At 38.3% G+C, this 13442-nt stretch overlaps 1 protein-coding gene and 1 pseudogene across 1 annotated transcript; one reads left to right on the plus strand and one right to left on the minus strand.

Annotated features, from left to right (window-relative positions):
- Nucleotides 1-2805: 2805 nt before the first annotated feature.
- Nucleotides 2806-9482, minus strand: LOC101435189 (protein FAN pseudogene; annotated as a pseudogene).
- A 234-nt stretch (nt 9483-9716) lies between these two features.
- LOC111764251 (nucleolar protein 58-like) lies at nt 9717-11537 on the plus strand. The gene has a single exon (XM_058289044.2). The coding sequence runs from the start codon at nt 9754-9756 to the stop codon at nt 11347-11349; it is 1596 nt and encodes a 531-aa protein (XP_058145027.1). The 5' UTR covers nt 9717-9753; the 3' UTR covers nt 11350-11537.
- Nucleotides 11538-13442: the final 1905 nt, after the last annotated feature.

Below are 13442 nucleotides of genomic sequence, written 5' to 3' on the forward strand. Positions count from 1 at the left end.
GAAACCCATAAAGAATAGGAGTAAGACTACAGTGGGAAAAACTAAATTGAAAGAACTAAGGCTTTAATGTGCCCAGCTTAGGAGAAAGAAAAACAAGGATCATTTCCAGAAGCTAAAGGAGTTTTAACCAAGGATGAAACCCAACATATGCATGCTTAGCAGATCATAATAAAACTTCTATATCCTAAAGAAAAAGGAAAAATCTTGAAAACAACCGAAGGAAAATGACCCATTATTAAGTAGAAATAGTGTTTGAAATGAATGTGGATTTTCATCAGTATCCATTGAGGCCAAAAGGAAATGGAAACTAATGTTTAAATAGCTGAAAGAAAATAATGGTTAATCCAGAATTTTTTATAAGGAAAAATATCCTTCAGGACTATGATGGTTAATTTCATGGGTCAATTTGTCCAAATTATTGTGTCCAAATGGTCCAAAACTGTCTTAAATAGTTACTGTGAAGTTTTATTGTAGATGAGATTTGTGTTACATTTAGTTAATTGCATCCATAATCAACAAAGAAATACTGCCAATTTGGGGTAATCTCCTCATCCAATCAGTTTAAGGTTTTAAAGTGAGAATTGTGGGTTCTATCCCTGCCTTAACATCAACGCAGGCTCTTGCTGGAATTTCTAGCCAGGCACTTTCCCCCAGGGAATTCAAAGGACTTCAACATCACCAGATAGGAGTTTGTGCCCTGAAATTAGACTTGCCAACCTCCCTGTTGTTTCTGAAGTAACCTGACTAATTTAGGAATGAAGTGAAATCAAGACATTGTCAGATAAAGTAAATAGAGGAATTCATTGATAGCATACTGGTAACAAAATGGCTAAATAAGTTATTAAGAAAGAAGGAAAATTATACCAGAAACAATACTGAAATACCTTTAATGAAAGAAAGGCAACAGAAATTTTACATCAGTGATAATACAATAGATTGTTCTTTCTTGATTCCTTTAATGTATTTTGGGAGTTGAGGCTCAAAATATAACATTATCTCATAGGGTTGATAGCAAATGTAAATCTTAAAACTTAAGACAACTAAAACCAAAAATGAGAAAGGAATTGATCAATATGTTGGTAAAATTTCTATATTCCACTTAAAATGGTAAAATATTGATTCTAAGATGACTGCAAAAAATAAGGTATATAACTGTGGTATGAAAAATGTCTAAAAATGATTCACCATGAATTTCATGTTCTAATGAACAGAGCATGATTACATACGTGACTACTCTGGTGTTTATACTATATTTGGTACAGTTGACCTTAAAATAGAAATATTACCTGGAATTATCCACTGGCTGCAATATAAGGGCATTGGCCATCAAAATCAGAGCTTTCTCTGGCTGGTGGCCAAAAGGAAAGTAAAAAAAAAAAATACAATATACGAGAGAAACTCAATAAAATGATGCTGACTTTGAAGATATATGTGGTCATGTGGGAAGAAATGCATTTGACTTTAAAGAGCCAAGTGAGGCCCTAATGGAGAACCTACAAGGAAACAGACATGACCATCTCTGAAAGGAGCTGGGTTCTACAAAAAACTTGAATGAAGTTGGATAATTTACAGCAAGAAACATAATCCTGAAGACACCTTGATTTTGGCCTTCTGCATTATGAGCAAAGAATTCAGGGACATTATACCTTCACTTGTGACCCTGAAAACTGTGAGATAGTTTGTTTGACTTAAATCACTAAGTTTGTGATATTTTTAGCATAGCAATAGAAATAGATGCAATAGTAATGCCTGAAACAACATGTAAAATTACGCAAAGTAAATACAATAAAAATTTTTTTCTTGTTTTTTTTTATTTTATTGACTTTGTAATAATATTACATTAAAAATATATATGTGAGGTCCCATTCAACCCCACCACCCCCACCTAAAATTTTTAAGTAGACAAAGGAAGAAGTAATACTGTAAGAACTTTAAATATGCCAAAAAAGAATGAAAGGAAACACAATAAAACAAATAACAAAATGGTTGATAGACACCAAAATTCCAAAATTAATTTATTTTTGAAACTTATTTATTTTATGCTCTGTAATTTATTTTCTTAAAGTATTTTATTTTATTTTTTAATCACCCCCCACCCTGAGGTGACCCCCTCATCTGTCTGCTCATTTTCTTTAGGAGGCACCAGGAACTAAACCTGGTACCTCCCATGGGACAGGCAAGTGCCCAACTGCTTGAGCCACTTCCACTCCCCCAAAATTAATTTAACATAGTACATTTAGACTAATTAAACATAACTTATTTTTGTGTGTGGATTACAGAAAAATAATTTTAATGTAGAAAAGAGGAGCATTAATAGCTATACAGAAATAAAAACTGTTCCTATATCTGATAAGCACTGATTTGAGAACAGCTAGTCTTTCCCCAGGCTCTCTGAATCTGCATAAACATTGTAGAAAGTAAACTGTCCTTGAAAACAGACACATATTCAAAAAACCCAGTGGGCTGCAGTTGGAGTAGATTAGAAAGAAAAAAGAATGATCTGGAATACTACACATTTCTTGGAAATTTCAAGTTATTCAGTATCTCTGTCACCCACAACTGTCTTTTGACTATCATCATAGGGGGATGATCTTCTATTTTTTCCCCCTAACAGTGTCCTATCTATATCTGCCTTACAAATGGCATCTAATAGCTTTCAATGAAATCACCATGATTTAGAAAGTTCAAAACCACCTCTTTTTCCTGGTGGTAAACTTCTAATTATCATTACACATTCACCAGTTCTTTTAAAAGTCTTGTTTAAAAATAGAGTTCAATTTAATTTCTAGGAGGAAAAAAAGGCACTTAATACTTCAATTTCCAGAACATAATTTGCCTGTCTGCCTCTCCTGTGATGCTGTTACTACACTCTTCATTTATCCACATGAATGACACAGCACTTTTATGACCCTGTATTCGCTCACTGATTTTTGCTCCAAGGAAGTCCCAAATGAGCAGTTCACAAGACTGTCTTCTGAATAACATTGTATTTCTGCCCCAGATAAAGCACCTTTGTGGCTCCTCTGATGTCAGAGAAGAAATGAGCATCCCAGTCTGCATGTCCATGATGTTCAAACAGCCAACTTCTCCTGTACTGAGGATGTGGTGCCTGTCTGGGCTAAAAGTGGTATCATGTACAGTCCCTGAATGGCATGGTATCTGGAGCATTAATGAGATCCCAAATATTAACTATACCTTCTTTGGTGCCTGAAGCCAGAACTGGGCTGGCAGCATTTAAATTGAATGTGTCTACACTGACATTATGTTCTAGCTCAGCCAGCAAGTCACACTGATGTCTTTTGGTGTCTGGCATGTCCACAGGAAGACCAGACCACACCTTCACTGTCGAGTCCCATGATGCAGAATATAACCTGTTTTCATGCCAAAAGATATTATTAACAGCATCATCACATCCCATAATTATGTCTTGGCATCTTCCAAATACTATGGAATAAAAATAGATGTTATTATACCATAAAGAACCTGTAAAAGTGGTATCTCCTAGTAAAACATAAACAAGATGATAAAGCCATATTCAGAAATGATGTACTTCTTTGTAGCATTTTGGATTCTTTGGAAAACATCTTCAAAGAAAATGATGTTGTAAAGCCTGAAGATCCATTGCAAGAGACTATGACTCCAGTAACTGCCTCTTTGTGCATTTTATAGTGCTCAAGTAACTGCAGTTGGGTGATGTTACTCTAGGTGAGAGTTTTGCTTTCTTTGATCAGGTCTTCAAAAGATCATCACCTGGGGAGCCTGGGGAATCTGCTACAGAAGCATTATTATTGCAGTTTTGAGACACACTTTTAAACTTTGGGGCGATCCTTTGAGGGTCTGGTGTCATGAACAGCTGTTATGGTATCTGCCCAAATTACAAAATTTGGGTCAGCATGGCTACTTCCTCATCAGGACCCTCAATGCTGTTCAAGTCCATGCCTCCTTCATAAGACAGGGAGTAAAATGCATCATGGCCTCATCAGCATCACTCCCTTTTTGAGTGTAGCCAAATATGATATTGATCCACTCATGAAGATGCTCTGACACATGATTTCTCTCCAATGCCTCTTTACTCTTCTGGAGAAAATCCTCAGGACGTGATGGCCCATGAGGAAGTTTTACATCATCCACCATTTTCCCTCCTTGTCTCTTTTCCAAATCCAATTTCAGACTATTGACTAAAAAGCCAACATCATCACCCTAGAATTCTGTGATCAACTCTTTAAAATCAGTTGCAACATCCATACAGTTTTTCCAAGTTTCTGCAATATGGTTGAACATTCTATCTGCATTATCAAATCTTCCATTCTGAAGGCAATAGGATATACTCAGGTGCAATCCTACCATGATAAAGCAGCACATAACGTGGGGAAGAAGAGTGACTTCCATATGTGACTTTTGGCTCTGGCACTTCCCAATAGCTGTCAGTAATTTATCCAGCCTTTCCTTGTTTAGTGCTCCAATGGGTTTACTAAGATCACAGAAGTTTCCTGGATTTGACATATCTAATCCTGAACTGTAATAACTGGTTATTATCCATGGAAACACAGGATACTGGGAGATGTCATTGCAGCTTTGGTCAGCCAGGTGGTTGAGGGGCAGGAGGTACTGGTAGTAAGAGAGAAGCCCATGCTGCCACTGGAGCATGAAGCTCTTGGAGCTGTGCTTGGCAATATAAAAACAGAGATCATCTCTACCTTGACAGTCATAGAACTTCAGGTAGATGTCAGAACACAGGTCATCTTCTGCAAAGTACTTCCAAGCTCAAAGACATGAGGCGTGTCACCTTTTGTGAATGTGACGGACGTCCTGAAGCATTATCTGGACCACAGGCTTCAGGTACCGGTTGAGAAACTGCAAATACAGGTTCATGCAGGTGATGCACATGTGCCCAGAACTGGTCACCAGAGGCGTCATCATTTCCACTTTACATTCCACATGTGCTTTTCAAAAATGCTTTGGAATCTGTTTTCTCAAATAATGTCCTAGCCAAGCATGACTGCAAAATATTGGTTCTCATGGCAGTTTGGTGCTCCTGTTTGTCAAGGCAGGAAGATCTGTGAAGCTGAAGCAATGTCTCCACAACATCTTCCACTTTGCCCAAAACATCCAATATAAACCATAATGTAAATAAAAATGGAGCCATGTTTGATAGCTATGTTTCAAAATCTGTACATTAGCTGCAGCAAATACAGCATGAACATGTAAAAAGATCATTGCTAGGGAAAGAGAAAAAGGGTTTGATGTGGGATATATGGGAGTCCCCTATGTTGTGTACGTGAATAACTGATCTAAAACTTTTTTTGAAGACAAAATTAAAAATTAGGAAAAAAAAAAGAAAGGATGTAGACACTGAGGAAGAAATTAAAGAAAGTACCTTGCCACTGTGCATAAAGGGCAACACCTATTACAGTGATGAAAGGCAAACTGTTTGAAACAAAGCTTTATAATATTTTTCATTTTATTAATACACCAATTTATTTTTACTTTATTTTAGTATTTCTAAATTATTATGTATTCTATTTCTAAACTTTAAACCCATCACTATATTTCAATTTCCTATTAATTGAATTTGACAATATATTAGGCTTCATTGTTGAAGAAGTTTTGGACTACAGAGTAGTTCAACTATGGCAGGGGAGGAGCATTGGTGTGGGGTGTTATTGATGGAGGTCACATGAATGGGGGGCAGTTCTCCAGGGCATGTATATAAGGGACATAAAAATGTTCTGATATATGTTGGGTATTTTTATAGTAGTCACAGTTACAAATATCAACTGAGGGAGTGCTGAGTTCCTACCCAGGGGAGCTCTGTCACATTGTCCAATGGAACAACAATAATCACCCAAGTACAATGGCAAAGACCAACAAGGAAGGATGGTCCAATAATGAGCCCTTGATACTGATGGCTATGCTTATGAACCTGTACCTGAAATATGAACTAGGCCTAGAGCTGCAGGGTGCCTAAGAGTTACCTCCTGAAAGCCTCCATGTTGCTCAAATGTGGCCACTCTCTAAGCAAAACTCAGCATGTAAATGCATTGCCTTCCCCCCAGCATGGGACATGACTCCTGGGGATGAGCCTCCCTAGCACTGAGGGATTACTACCAATCACTAACTGGTGATGTACCTAGAAAGAGACCTTGAATAGAAGGGTCAACTCAGACCAGCAGAATATCTCAGCCTACATATTGGATCAAGTGTTAAAAACTGCTTTTTGACCTTGAATAAAAGGAGGAAATGGCAAAGACAAATGAGTTTATAAGGCTAAGAGTCTTCCAAAAAGAGTCGGGAGGTCATCAGAGGGGTCATGCTTATGCACACCTCAGCAGGACCCCAGAGAGAGCCAAAGTAGATACAACCCTAGGTGCTGGTTCTCCTGAAGGCTATGGAGACCTACAGGGTATATGGTCATAGCAGTTAGATTTGTAGTTCTGTGGCATGTCAGAAGGCCCTATTTTGGAATTTATGCTCCTGAGTGTGATGGAGCTGGACTCAGATGTGACCTGCCTACACTTGCCTCTTGTCACTTTTACTGAACTTCTTTTTGATGCTATGGATGGTGCATACTCAGGGGACTTAATCTCTGGACTGCCCATGTGCCAGCTGGGCTCTAAGCCTCAGCAGAGTTGTGACTCCTACTCTCTGGTTCTTTGGACTTACCCAGGTCAGTTAACAGGAAGGTGAAGATGATCAAACACCACACCAGGGAATCAAGAGTGCCAATAACTGCAAGCAGAGGAATTGCATCCATCATCCATGTGGAATCTAAGCCCCCTCTTGATCTAGAGGTGGATTGGACATGACCATCCCGGGGCCACAGAATGGAGGAATAAAATATGGATTAGAGTGGACTTACTGATATATTACTATAAAACTATTGTGACTAATAATAGAAGAAAATGTAGCATTGAGGTGGAGAGAGTGATCACAGTAGTTGCTGAGGGCAGCAAGAGGGAAAAAGAATGTGATGTGGGGGCATTTTTGGGACTTTGAGTTGTCTTAAATGATATTGTGGGGTCAGATGCTGGACTTTATATATCCTGCCTTAACCTACTGAGTGTACAGGGGGAGAGTGTGAACTACAGGGTAAACTATTATCTTTGTTGTGCAGCAGTGTTCCAAAATGTGTTCACCGAGTGCGATAGGTATACCACAATGATGAAGGAGGTTGTTGGCATGGGAGGAGTGGGGTGGTGGTTGGGGTTATATGGGAACCTCTTTTTTTTTAATATAACTTTTTTGTGTGTGATTATATATCTTCAAAATATACAATTTTCAAAAATGATGTGGTAGGGGGTGGGGAGCAGGGTAAATGGGAACCTCATATGTTTTTTTGTTGTTTTTTTTCTTTTTTATTATTTATTTATTTTAATTCATTTTTTAAATATTACATTAAAAAAATATGAGGTCCCCATGTACCCCCACCCCCTCACCCTACTACTCCCCACATAGCAGCATTGTCCTCCATCATCATGACACATTCATTGCATTTGGTGAATACATCTCTGAGCATCACTGCACCTTGTGGTCAATGGTCCACATCATAGCCCACCCTCTCCCATGTTCCATCCAGTGGGCCATGGGAGGACCTACAATGTCCGGTAATTGTCCCTGCAGCACCACCCAGGACAACTCCAAGTCCCAAAAATGCCTCCACATATCATCTCTTCCTCCCATTTCCCACACCCAGCAGCCACCATGGCCACTCTCTCCACACCAATGCCATATTTTCTTTGATTACTAATCACAATCATTCATGAATAGAATATCAGTAAGTCCACTCTAACCCATATTCTATTACTCCATCCTGTGGACCTTGGATTGGTTGTGTCCATTCCACATCTATGTCAAGAGGCAGCTTAGATTCCACATGGATGCTGGATGCAATCCTCCTGTTATCAGTTATAGGCACTCTTGGCTCCATGGTGTGGTGGTTGATCTTCTTCAACTCCATGTTAGCTGAGTGGGGTGAGTCCAATAAACCAGAGTGTAGGAGCTAAAGTCTGTTGAGGCTCAGGGCCTGGCTATCATATGGTCAGTCCAGAGATTCAGATCCCCTGGGTATATATTTAACCCCAGCACCAACTACAATTCTGGTAAAGTAACAGGAAAGGCTTGTGAAAAGAGATCACATCTGAGTCCATCTCTATCACACAGAAACACCCACTCCAAGGAAGGGCCAACTGACATGACACTGAACCCCATCTGCCATGACTATAAAACCTGTGGGTCTCTGTAGCCCTCAGAAGAACTAATACCTGGGTTGTATCTACTTTATCTGTCTCTGGGACTCTGCTCAGGTATGCATAAGGGCAACCCCTCTGATAACCTCCTGGCTCTTTTTTAGAGACTCATAGCTATATAAACTCATTTGTCCTTTCCATTTCCCCCTTGATTTGGGTCAAAAAGCATTTTTAATTCCTGTTATTATATGTAGACAGAGATATTCTGCTGGTCCGAGTTGAACCTTTTATTCAAGGTCATTTTCTAGTTACTTCATCAGCTGGTACTTGGTAGTGATCCCTTGGTGCCAGGGAGGCTCATCCCTGGGAGTCATATCCCATGCTGAGGGAAGGCTTAATGTTTTTTAATGTAATGTTCTTTGTGATCTATTAACTTTAATTTTTTTTAATTAAAATTATTTATTTTTACGAATTACATTCAAAAAATACGAGGTCCCAATCAACCCCACCGCCCCCACCCCCACTCCCCCCACAGCAACACTCTCTCCCATCATCGTGAGACATCCATTGCACCCAGTAAGTACATCTCTGAACATCACTGCACCCCGTAGTCAATGGTCCACATCATAGCCCACACTCTCCCCCGTTCCATCCAGTGGGCCCTGGGGGGGGTCTACAGTGTCCTGTAATTGTCCATGAAGCACCACCCAGGACAACTCCACATCCCGAAAACGCCTCCACATCTCATCTCTTCCTCCCATTCCCCAAACCCAGCAGCCACCATGGCTACCCTTCCCACACCCATTCCACATTTTCTCTGTGGACACTGGATTGGTTGTGTCCATTGCACATCTATTAACTTTAATTTTAAAAAGTTTAAAAAAAAAAAACAAAAAGACAATGACGTACTCATTTTGTCCCTTTCTATTTTATATGGTGCAACAATGTTATGTTTCTTAATGAAGTATACCTGACTGAAAATGAGTGAAATCTCCCCCAATTTTGCCTTTTCAAAGTGTCTATTGGCTCCATTTTCTCCATGTTTTCCTATTTTTATACAATTTCTCAAAGGAATCTTAATGATGGGTTGGGATATTGCACCCAGTTCAAAAATCACTGACTTTGGCATATTTTTAAGGAGCCTCTGATTTTGCTTTCACAGCAACTGCCTTTAGGTTGAATATGATAAGATGTGTGCTGTTCAAAGTAGTACTCCTCCAAGTTAGGCAGCAGGAAGGAAAATCTCTCCTTAGAGTTGGACTGCAGCTGCTGCTCCTGCTGCTTCTTCCTGATAAATACCAAGGAGAGGCAGGTGGGGGTGAGCTCCACATGCCTTGCTCAGGCTCAGCCCCACTGGAGACCCATGAGGAAGCAGAGTGGGGCAAGCGGGCCTGGAGGTGCCAAACATAACTATTATAATCGACTTAAAAAATGACCCAACTAAAAGTATTGCCAGTGGAAACTTATTTGAAACCTAATGGAATAAAATGGTATAAAATGAGAAGGATTAAAATCAAATATACGGGAGCTCGTGTCGTGTCGCCCTCCACTCTGACTCGGCCTCACCATGTTAGTGCTGTTTGAAACATCCGTTGGCTACGCCATCTTTAAGGTTCTAAATGAGAAGAAACTTCAAGAGGTTGATAGTCTGTGGAAAGAATTTGAAACTCCAGAGAAAGCAAATAAAATAGTAAAGCTAAAACATTTTGAGAAATTTCAGGATACAGCAGAAGCATTAGCAGCATTCACAGCTCTCATGGAGGGCAAAATCAATAAGCAGCTAAAGAAAGTTCTGAAGAAAATAGTAAAAGAAGCTCATGAACCCCTGGCTGTAGCCGATGCTAAACTGGGAGGGGTCATAAAGGAAAAGCTGAATCTCAGTTGTATCCATAGCCCTGTTGTTAATGAACTTATGAGAGGAATCCGTTCACAGATGGATAGATTAATCCCTGGAGTAGAACCACGTGAAATGACAGCTATGTGTCTTGGATTGGCCCATAGTCTTTCTCGATATCGGTTGAAATTTAGCGCTGATAAAGTGGACACAATGATTGTTCAGGCAATTTCCTTGTTAGATGACTTGGATAAAGAACTAAACAACTACATTATGCGTTGTAGAGAATGGTATGGCTGGCATTTCCCTGAACTAGGAAAAATTATTTCAGATAATTTGACATACTGCAAATGTTTGCAGAAAGTTGGCGATAGGAAGAACTATGCCTCTGCTAAACTTTCTGAATTATTGCCAGAAGATATTGAGGCAGAAGTGAAAGCAGCTGCAGAGATATCTATGGGAACAGAAGTTTCAGAAGAAGATATTTGCAATATTCTGCATCTCTGTACCCAGGTGATTGAAATCTCAGAATACAGAACCCAGCTCTATGAATATCTACAAAATCGAATGATGGCCATTGCACCTAATGTTACAGTCATGGTTGGGGAATTAGTTGGAGCACGGCTTATTGCTCATGCAGGTTCTCTTTTGAATTTGGCCAAGCATGACGCGTCTACAGTTCAGATTCTTGGAGCAGAAAAGGCACTCTTCAGAGCCCTCAAGTCTAGACGGGATACCCCTAAGTATGGTCTCATTTATCATGCTTCACTTGTAGGACAGACAAGTCCCAAACACAAGGGAAAAATTTCTCGAATGCTGGCAGCCAAAACTGTTTTGGCCATCCGTTATGATGCTTTTGGTGAGGATTCTAGTTCTGCAATGGGAGTTGAGAATAGAGCCAAATTAGAGGCCAGGTTGAGGACCTTGGAGGACAGAGGGATAAGAAAAATAAGTGGAACAGGAAAGGCATTAGCAAAAACAGAAAAATACGAACATAAAAGTGAAGTGAAGACTTATGACCCTTCTGGTGACTCTACACTGCCAACATGTTCTAAAAAACGCAAGATAGACCAGGTGGATAAAGAGGAGGAAACTACTGAAAAGAAAGCCAAAAAAGCCAAAATTAAAATCAAAGTTGAAGAGGAAGTAGAAGAGGAAGAAGAAATACTAGTGGTGGAAGAGACTTCTGTGAAGAAGAAGAAGAAAAAAGATAAAAAGAAACACATTAAAGAAGAACCACTTTCTGAGGAAGAGCCATGCACCAGCACAGCAATTTCTAGTCCAGAAAAAAAGAAGAAAAAGAAAAAAAAGAAAGATACTGAAGACTAATGGAAGGAAACCATAATTCAAGCTCAACTGAACACATCATACTTAAGATTCAGTCAGGATCATCTGTAGCTTTTAATCCTAAATAAGACAATTTATTTGTCTTGGCATCAAGTCTCTTAAACCTTTTGTCATCTTTTCTTAGAGTCTTTGATATACAAATAAAAATATTTTCTTTGTATTTAAAAAAAATAAAATAAAATAAAATAAAATATACGGTGCAAATATTATGAAAAAGAATACTTGCTTGGCTATATTACTATCAGGCAAAATAAATATTGGAGAATGGAAGCAGAAATAGCTCAACTGATAGAATGTCCACCTACTTACAGGAGGTCCAGGGCCTCCTGGCCCATGGAGCTGGCCCATGGGCACTGCTGCTACCTGCAAGGAGTTCCATGCCAGACAGGGTTGTCCCCCATGTAGGAAGGGGTGCCCCACCTTGCTGCCCACAAGGGAAGCTGTCCCTGCATGAAAAAAGCACAGCCCACCCAAGAATGGCACTGCATGCACAGAAAGCTGATGCAGCAAGATGATGCAACAAAAAAGAGACATAGATTCCAGGTGTCACCTGACAAAAAAGCAAGTAGACATAGAAGAACACACAGTGAATGGACACAGAGAGTAGGCAACGAGAGGGAGGGATGGGAAGGGGAGAGAAATAAATCTTTTTTAAAAAGTTGGAGAAAAGACAATTATCATAGACAAAGTGAGATATTATATACTTATGAAAAAATTAATCATGAAGGCATAAAAATTTATATATATATATATAGGAAAACTTCAAGATAGATAAAGAAAAACTAACAGATCTCAAATGCAAAAAATACAAATCTACACTGTCTCTTGGGAATTTTAATACTTTTCTCTTAATAATCAATAGAATCAGTACACTAAAACCCAGTAGCCACATAGAAGAACCAAACTGTACCATTAACATTAATGGACCATTCCATACAAAAACCACATAATAAAAAATATTTTTAAGTGAAAATGGAATATTTGTAACTGCTGACCATAAGGGCTTTACTTGCTATTGTTAAAGTTTCTTTAGCTTATTTCCATTCCTCTACATGATATTACAGTTTATCATTTTTATTATAGTGGCAACTTCAGCTTATTTCTGTTTTTCTTTTAATTTATATTGTAGTTGTTAACTTTTGTTAACTGAGTGATTTCCTAGAAAAATCCTCATCTCTTTAGACTCTGGGAGACAAATTTGAGCTGGGGATTTCCAGCTTGAATCAGGTCAACCTTGCATTAAAGCTATTTACTCAAAATCCTGTAGTCATGGCATTGAAGGTTTTGTGCATCAGTTATGAGTCCTTGTTCAGTAACATATTCATTGAAATAGTTTTGCTTAATAATGAAACAGGTCTTCGCTAATGTAAAAAATGAAATCGTACAAAGAATTTTTCCATATGATAATGTGTTAAAATTAGATAGGAATAAGAAAATAATAATTAGAAGAAAATCTCCAAAAACTGAGAAACTAAGCAACAGTTTCCTATATAATTCATGGTTCAAAGAAGAAATATCAAGGGTAATTGGAAAATATTTAGAATTGAACAATATGAGAAGAAATAATATGGAATGTGTGGAATATAGCTAACTCAGATTTTAGGAGGTAATTTATAATGTCAAATATATATATTAGGATATAAGAAAATTTAAATTTAATGAAATAGTTTTCCATTTAAAGAAACTAGAAAAGGAGAGAAAAGAAAATCAAAACTTGGAAATGAAAGAAATAGTAAGGATAAGAAAAGAAATCAGTAAAAGTGAAAGCAGAAACGTAATTGAAGATTTAGGGAACATAGAGTAGAAAATCTCCAGGAATTAATCCTTCCACTGAAACAAATATTGAACTTACAGGAGTGTCTGAAAAAACTATTGTTATCATTATTTATTCCTTATTACTTTATGTATGGCCTTCTCTTTAAGAGAGGCCAAGTTTATCTATATTGTTCTTTGAAAAGTATCACATCTTTAAGAAACAATTAATATTGAGTGATGAAATTGGAAGCCTTTACATATATTACTCCTTCTTCCTAAATCAATTTTCCCTTACTTCTTTTTTTACAATAATAAAAATA

The sequence above is a fragment of the Dasypus novemcinctus genome, chromosome 27, assembly GCF_030445035.2.
Source record: "Dasypus novemcinctus isolate mDasNov1 chromosome 27, mDasNov1.1.hap2, whole genome shotgun sequence".
Taxonomy (NCBI): Eukaryota; Metazoa; Chordata; class Mammalia; order Cingulata; family Dasypodidae; genus Dasypus; species Dasypus novemcinctus.

Excerpts from the sequence above, each read along its gene's own strand:
- LOC111764251 (XM_058289044.2), top strand. The coding sequence starts at position 9,754 with ATGTTAGTGCTGTTTGAAACATCCGTTGGCTACGCCATCTTTAAGGTT.